Here is an 8518-nt window from a genome sequence, read left to right as displayed (position 1 = left end):
TTGCAAGGGGCACTGCACCCTTTCCCAACATTTGTAGCCTTATACCCATCAATGTGGGGACTCCACACTCATTGCAGTCATATTACACGGTTGGCAAAAGCATGAACATCACAACATCTCTCCACTCCCTGTAAGATGTACCAACATTGGACATTGTTTAGAAACGAGTTTCCTGTCCAGTGACAGTATTCTAGGGTGGACGGGTGTGATGTAGGTGAGACAGCCTCTCTCTCTCTTCCAAATTGGTCCCCCCCCCTACACCTTGCTACGTGGACTGTGGGTTGCTGTGGTGGTGATGGATGGTGACTCATTGCTATGGCTCAATAAATTCTTCATTGTTGTGTTTGGCAGGTGCCTTTTATGCTTTTGTTCTGGTCACACTTCATAGGGGACAATAGACCAACTGAACCCTAGGGAAATGATTATGATGTGTATTTGGCCCCCAAAACAAAATAATAATAATAATAATAATACAAATAATAATAAACAATGGAATAAATGTTATGCCATAATATTCCACTGTATGGGTGGGAGTCTGTAATGGTGTGTTGGGGTTGTAGTAGCAATGTCTGGCATGTTGGTGATAAAGGGTTTTTAAAAGTAACTGTAGTCGTGATGGGGTTAGTCTGTTATAGTAATGGGGTTGTTGTGTTGGGGGTGGAGTATATTTTGGGAGTTGGACTAAATAACACCACCTGACCCCCCAGCCTCTCACCTTCCATGTTCTGCTTAATTAATACTCATTATTGTATATGGGTGTGTGTTGGGATGTGAATTTGCTGTAAAAAGCCTGTTTGTCTGGAGTACTAAGAGATGAACTTTAAACTATTGTATTACAACATGCCTTTGTTTTCGTCTGTCTGTTTGTCTAGTTAGGCTGCTCTGTGCTACATAACCAGTTGTTGTTTGACCCAAAGTCACTTCTCAGTCAAGATGGCCGACTGTTGTACACTCACTTACTGTTATAGTCTTGAACCCAGGTGAGCGCCCTGAATCAACCTGTTCTGTGCTACACAGCCAGTTGCAGTTTAGCCCCAGGTCAGCTCCCAGACAGGCTGACTCTATGTCATACCTATTATTATTAAGGCGGCGAGCTGGCAGAATTGTTAGTGCACTGGATGAAATGGTATTTCGCCCATTGCTGTGTTCTGAGTTCAAATTCCACCGAGGTCAACTTTACCTTTCATCTTTCTGGGGTTGATAAAATAAGTACCAATTGAACACTGGGGTCGATGTAATCGACTCGGGCTCCTTCCCTCAAAATTGTTGCCCTTGTGGCAAAATTTGAAACTATTATTATTAGTATTATTATTGAGTGAGAGAGCAGTGCATACCATCAAAGTGACAATTAGGTAAAATATACGAAGCCCAAGCACATGCATCACAACCACATGTGCTCTACATGGTGATCTCATACCAAGATAAATAGCGCATGACCTCGCAGGTGGGGCCCAGTTCGAATTTTCTTCAGGTTCGAATTTCCATCCAGCTCAAGATCAAAAGGTCCCTGAATAAGAGTTGTTTAAGGATGTTGAACGACACACCCATGTTTCCAGAAGTGAATTATCCAAACCCTAAAGAATTCCTCTCAACACATGGCCATGATGCTCCCCCACTACTTCTGCTCACGATCAGAGATGCAGATATCGTCAGCCACTGAGGGACATGCGCAACTGGTTAAGGTCAAACAACTGACAAGTAAATCTGTGGTACTGAGCAGAATATTTGCTGTAGCCCATTATTATTATTGTTATTAAAGGTGGTGAGCTGGCATTGGTTCTACAGCTGGATGCTCTTCCTGACACCAACCACTCCAAGAGTGTAGTGGGTGCTTTTTACATGTCTCTTCACTTTTTGTATCTCTACAGCTACATTGTCTAGTGTGCCCATCCAATCTTAAGATTGGAATTTGAGGAGGATTTCACTACTATTTCTAACAGTTCATGAAAGAGTGTCCAAGTCCCCTTGTTCATGGTGTAGCTGTATGTTGTTATGGATAGCCACCAGGTGGATTTGGTGAGGTGACAGTTGTTCTTCAGTAGTTATGCTGACCATATAGATTGGGTTGTAGTGGTGGTCGTGGTGATTTGAGTTGCAGAGGTAGAGTTCTTGCTTTGCCCTTGGTCAGTCTTGACCAAGCAATACCTATGATTGAAATGTTCCATTGACAGCCATTCTTTCTTATTATCAGACGATGTACACATTCAGTTTGACGATGGTGGTGTGCTGTGTGGGTTGGGAGGAATTTAGCTGTTCTTTCTAGCAGAACAAGGAACCACATGCAGGTATCCTTGTTGGTTCTGGTAGAGTTTCAGTTACGGTGGTGGTGGTGGTGGTAGTTACGGAAATGATGGTGGTGATTGTAGTGGAAATAGAAGTGGCTGCAGCGGTAGTGGTAGTAGTAGTAGCAGCAGCAGTGTTGCTATTAACAATGTTTCAATTTAAACAACTGGAAATGATCTTATTGTTTACACACACACACACACACACACACACATATGTCTACACTTAGACTCCTCTTTAATATGTTAGAGGTCAGTGTTAAAATGAATAAAAGGTTGGTCAGTCTTGTTGGTTATCAATAAAGAAACAATGACCTCTTTCTCTTGGTGAATGGTAAATTCTACAGATGAGACTTTGTGTGTGTGTGTGTGTGTGTGAGGGAGAGAGAGTTTTTTGTGTCTTTATGTGTGTGTGTGATTTAGTTGTGTCCCTGTATGTTCTGAGTTCGAATCCTGTGTGATTAAATTTTTACCTGCCATCAGCTACCTGTTACTTGTACAACCATTACAGTAATTAAGAGAGAGAGTGACAGACAGACAGACAGAAGTAAATTAAGCTGAAAATTGTGAATCTGTGGACAATCACATAGTTGATTGACCTGCCAGAAATAATAGCCATATATCCTCATATCATCGCTTGTTATCTTAACCTTTTAACATTTGGATTACTCTGTCCAATGTAATGCTTTTTTATTCACATTGTTTTGAATTAATCATGGATAATCTCATAGCTTCAAGATTTTGATGTGATTGTTTTTTTTTCAGATGACATTGTAGGGTAGGTGTAAGAGGCTGGAGCTGGCTGGTTTGAACATAACACCAGTGGATGAGATATGACTGTTTGAAATGCTTTTTTTAAAAGAAAGAAAATGAAGGCTATTTTAGATGATATAGTCCAAGGATGTAAAAGAAAAAGACAGGATGGTCACAGCTGGACAGCTTCTGATCATAGGATTGCTGGATCGAGGTGACCTATGCCTATGCAACAACAACAACGGTGAAACCAGAGTCACATGAAAAGAGGAGGAAGAATTTCTCACCTTTCCAATTCCTGCTGTTTCTTCCTTTCCAGTTTTGCCGCTAACATTCGGGTCAACATGGTTTTGGTCTTCACTCTAGTCACGGGGACACAACAGGTTCAAATCAAGGTGACGTTTTGAGATGTGGGTCAAGATGCTTTTCGGTGTCAACCTTTGCTGGTTCAAATTCTACCGTTTTTTTTTTTTTTTGTTCGTCACTCCCTCCAGTTGACCTGTGCTGGTGACTGATACTGCATGTACCGGTTATATTGTAGTATTAGGACAGCAACCGGTCACTTCTAAGAATTTACTTATTATTATTTGGCCATTTAAAAAAACGTTGCTCATTGCACCAGTGTTATTGTTGTTGTGGTTTTAGAAGCTGCAGTTGTTAAAGATCCATTGACCGGTGTCCAAATCACCAGGCTGCGTTTCAAGAATGGTCTGTGTGTTTGTTGCTAGAGTTGTTGTTGTGACTGTTTTGAAGAAATACAAGCTGGGTCACCTTATTTGCAGCTGCTGTCTATCTGGCATCATGTCCGAATAACTAGACTTTGTTTTTTTTTTAAGAGGACACTGTGTATGTTTGTAGTTGTTATGGCTATTGTTGTTGTGGCTTCATTCCAGAGGGAGTTAAAGATCCAGCGACCGATGTCGAAATAACCAGACTACGTTTAGAGAATGACATCTGTCTGTCTGTTATTGTAGCCGTGTTAAAGAAACAAAAATTGGGTCCTCTTATTCATAACTGTTGACCATCCAACATTCACAAACACAGGATATTATTGTTGTTTATCGTTATTTGTCAAACTACTTAGAATTTTTTCATCAAGATTTCCTTCAAACCAATCCTTCTGGATCCTGTGTTTGTTCCTGTTCCTGATCTTATTTAGCCCCAGGTTGTTCTTGATAGGTTAGTCAAACACTTTCCAGCTATGACTAACCTATCTTGTTAGCGGGAATAGGATACCTTGGAATACATTATCCAATGTGTCTCTTCTTCCCCATACTCATTTCTTTTCCATTGGATGGGTTTCAGAAGAAATTTAGCTGCTGTTTCTTGCAAGCTGACCGATGTTTCTGTAATTGTCCAGCTCTAAGCCAGTCCTGGATTGGACAGGATTATTGGTCAAAGACATTCCAAATGTGACTATTTAGTCTTTTGTACACCAACAACCCTATTGTCCAGTTTCCATTTTAAGTCAGTTGTGTTTGAGGGAGATTTGGCTGTTATTTCTAGCAACTTAAGCAATCACCGATTAAAATCTGGTTATAACTTTGAAAGTGATTATGTTTGTGTATGTGTATTGTTGTGGTATTTATATCCTTTGTCTGTGTGTGGTTGTTTCATTGTTACTTTTGTTTGATTGTCCTTGTTGCCCCCCCCCCCCCACCACTTTAATTTGTTAAACAAAACCGTTTTCTCTCTCTCTCACTTTGGGTGTGTTTATTAACATCTGTAAGTGTTTCTTCTCTCTACACGTGTGTGTTTGTGTGTGTGTGTTTGCAATGTTGTATGTGTGTATCTGAGTGTCTTTCTGTCTGTATGTGTATTGCTTTGTGTTAATTATTTATGAGTGTGTGAGTGCATATTAATGTGTATGCAGATCTTTTGTCTTGTTTCGGTCATTAGACTGCAGCCATGCTGGAGCACCTTAAAGAATTTTACTTGAATGAATTAACCCCAAAACTTATTGTTTTTTTTTAAGCATAATACCTTTTCTATCTACTTTTGAAATGTCTGTGTATATTATATATAAATATATATATAAGGTGCAGGAGTGGCTGTGTGGTAAGAAGCTTGCTTTCCAACCGCATGGTTCTGGGTTCACTCCCACTACATGGCACTTTGGCGAGTGTCTTCTAATATAGCTTTGGGCAAACCAAAGCCTTGTGAGTGGATGTGGTTGTCGGAAACTGAATGAAGTCCATCGTATATATATATATATATATATATATATATATATATATATATAACCCATGCTAGCATGGAAAGCGGACGTTAAACGATATATATATGTATGTATTATTTGTGTGTGTTTGTCCCCACCACCAATTGATGTTGGTATGTATAGTGTGTGTGTGTCATTGAGTCTGTGTTTGTCCCCAACCACTGTTTGACAACCAGTGTTGGTGTGTTTATGTCCCTGTGACTTCGCAGTTCAGCAAAAGAGGCCTATAGAATAAGTACCAGGCTTTACCAGAAAAAAAAAAGTTCTGGGGGTCAATTCATTCAGCTAAAATTCTTCAAGGCATTGCCCCAGCATGGCCACTGAAACAAGTAAAATATCCACCACCCTCTCCCACACCCACATAAAGCGAACTATTAATCATTATTATTTCCATTCTTCCAGGCATCAGCTGAAATCAATGGTAACCAGACAGAAGTGGTGTGTAGCTCCTATGAGGATTATATCTTCCTGATAGTCACACAATACATGAAAATTGGTACATTGGTAAGTATCTGTTTCTTATGAAAATATAGAGAGAATTTCTATTTTTCAGTCTATGGCACTCTGAAATCATTTATAAATTATTAAGGGAACAAAAAAAAAAAAAAAAGATGGATGGCAGTAGCTGCAACAACTATGAAGTATCACCATTTTCAACTTGATTTTTTTTTTTTTTACTTAAAGCGGAAAATGACTGTTTTATTTATAATCTTTATCATATTAATTAAAGGGCAAGGAAACAAACATTGAGTTTTTGTATAATATATATCTATATCTATCTATCTATCATATATATGAGTGGTTGGCGTTAGGAAGGGCATCCAGCTGTAGAAACTCTGCCAAATCAGACTGGAGCCTGGTGTTGCCATCCGGTTTCACCAGTCCTCAGTCAAATCGTCCAACCCATGCTAGCATGGAAAGCGGACGTTAAACGATGATGATGATGATGATGAATAAACTTAGATGCTTTGATAGAACACCGAATGTTGCATTATTAACCTCGAGAGACCCACTCATAAAGGCACACACAGATCGTAACTGTAATATCTTATTTAATTTTACTTTCCTTCAGTCCTTCCATAATCTTCTCTCTTACCTCTCATACTCCTCTCGGTTGCCCCACTTCTATTTGTAATTAACTCCTCTAATGATTAGATCCAGCTGCTTGACTAACGTAGTTTCTCTTTGTCCCAACAGATTCGACTTTCTCCAGAGAATGTGATCGATTCGCAGAGAAACCCTTTTGTGTCATCGAAGGTTTTACTGGGAAAAGATGAGGTAAGAACCATCACCTTAGACATTTTTTATGTTACCCTCCTTTGTGTAGAGCAGTGATTCTCAACCATTTTTCACTCATCAACCCCTCTTGGCCCCTTCGATTCCTATTTTATTCGTGTGGACCCTCGTAGCCATTCTATGTTTAAAAAAAAAATCCTACTATAATTTTATAGTTAAATATTAGGGAGTGTATAAAAAGAAAATTGCTAAAATATTTTGCGTAATGTTGAAGAATAACTAATTTGTGACATAAATTTTAACAACAAAATCTCATCTGGACCCGATTCTTTAGTTGTTATTATAAAACCATTTATTCATAGTAGTCGATATCCAAATCTGTTGGACAAAATGTCCGGTAGTAATTACATCCCTTTATGTTCACCAATTATTAGTTGGTGACAGGAAGGGCATCCAGTTGCATAAAAACAAAAGCCCTCACCAATATGACATTTGCAATAACAAACATTGGTAGCTTTGTGAGAGCCATCTAACTGGGCCAGCATGGAAATGCTACAGTAGGGTTTTAAGTTCAAATCCCACTTGGGTTGAAGTTTCCATTTCATCCTTCAGTAGATTGATAAAAAATAAGGACTAGGCTGATACTTCTGGGTCCATTTTAATCAACTGGTCTTTTTCTGCAGAAAATTTTTGACCTTGTAACAACATTATAAACCATTATAAAGAATTTGTTTTAACATTTTATTTATATATTTATTTTTTGTTTTGTTTTTCTGTTGGCAGCCAATGACCCATGTTTTGGCCAAGAACATTCAGCTGAGTATGTCAACATCGAAACCGGTTTTGTTGTCTCTTGCCATGAAGGACACTTCGCGTGAAACACTTACAGAAGTGATCAAATTGGTACAGCAATGCAAAGTATGGAGTTAACAGAGATGAGGAGGAGGAGGAAAGGTGCTGTCTGCTTGTGCTGATGCACTTTGTGTGTCTACGATGCTGGAGAGAACGGCAGAGAGTGCTGCTTTAATCACATTTTCTCCTTTAGGAAAACATAAAAAGAAAAAACTTCACGAAGCGATCCATTCACATGTGGAGGTTAAAAGACAGTGGAATTAAATTTATCACCAAATGGAAAATTCTGGAGCGATGCAAACCTGACATAAATGGTACTACAAGATGCAATTTATGTAATTCTGAAAGAAACCCCCAAAAGAACTTTAATCTAAAACAACCCAAAAATGTTATTTAATTTCACTATCAGTGTTTCTTATGTGCAACACACACTGGATGTAGACATCATACAAGCACCGACTCAAATATGTCCCTTATGGAAGGTCTTTGATAGCCATCTCAGAATTGCTATCTGCAGGAAACTTGCTATAAACATGAGATTTAACACCGGGGGAATTAGTCTGGTGCAGCTCCCCAGCTCTGGTCAAACTGTCCAACCCATGCCACCATGGACAACAGACGTTAAATGATGATGATGATGATAACTAGTAGTTATACCCAACCACTATACTTTAATGTGTGTATTCTCATCATTTAATGCCTTATGTTCCCTGCTGGCCTGGGTTGGATGGTTTACTTGGATTTTTGATGAATCAAGGACTGCAGTGTTTGCTTTGGCATGGTTTCTATGGCTGGACGTCCTTCCTAATATGCCAACCACTCTATAGTGGGTTCTGGATGCTTCTTGAAATGAACGTACAAGTGGCTGAGCACTCCACAGACACTCGTACCGATAACATGGTTCTCTGAGAGAGATTCACTGTGATACAGAATCATAACAAGCCTCACTCTTTGAAATACAGATACAATTCATCAGTAGTTCCCAACCAATTTTTAGCCATGCCCCATCAAATCATTTCTAAAATCCTGATGCCCCCTTGTGATATTAAATTTTTGTTATTCAAAATTTGGTTAATGTTTACAATTCTACCTGGAAACAAGATAGAAAAAAATAATATATTGTAATGAATGTAAATAAAAGTGTAGGAAACGAATATGTTCTCAAAATTAGCTCCTG

The 8518-nt window shown here is 39.0% G+C and overlaps 2 protein-coding genes across 2 annotated transcripts in view; one reads left to right on the top strand and one right to left on the bottom strand.

Moving 5' to 3' along the window:
• The window catches only part of LOC106869432 (CAP-Gly domain-containing linker protein 3), a 97359-nt gene extending 93162 nt beyond the window's left edge, over positions 1 to 4197 (bottom strand). The window contains exon 1 of the mRNA XM_052974760.1: positions 3323 to 4197. Within this exon, the coding sequence (XP_052830720.1) occupies positions 3323 to 3381 (59 nt within the window). The 5' untranslated portion in view covers positions 3382 to 4197. The remainder of the gene's footprint in view (positions 1 to 3322) is intronic.
• LOC106869427 (proteasome assembly chaperone 3) overlaps positions 1 to 8495 on the top strand; it is a 10305-nt gene extending 1810 nt beyond the window's left edge. Inside the window, exons 2-4 of the mRNA XM_014915159.2 lie at positions 5656 to 5757; positions 6451 to 6531; positions 7273 to 8495. Of these exons, the coding sequence (XP_014770645.2) occupies positions 5656 to 5757; positions 6451 to 6531; positions 7273 to 7419 (330 nt within the window). The 3' untranslated portion in view covers positions 7420 to 8495. The remainder of the gene's footprint in view (positions 1 to 5655; positions 5758 to 6450; positions 6532 to 7272) is intronic.
• Positions 8496 to 8518: the final 23 nt, after the last annotated feature.

Source organism: Octopus bimaculoides, chromosome 19 (assembly GCF_001194135.2).
Source record: "Octopus bimaculoides isolate UCB-OBI-ISO-001 chromosome 19, ASM119413v2, whole genome shotgun sequence".
Taxonomy (NCBI): Eukaryota; Metazoa; Mollusca; class Cephalopoda; order Octopoda; family Octopodidae; genus Octopus; species Octopus bimaculoides.
Note: the sequence above shows the minus strand (reverse complement) of the source record. Positions and strands in the feature narration are given on the sequence as shown.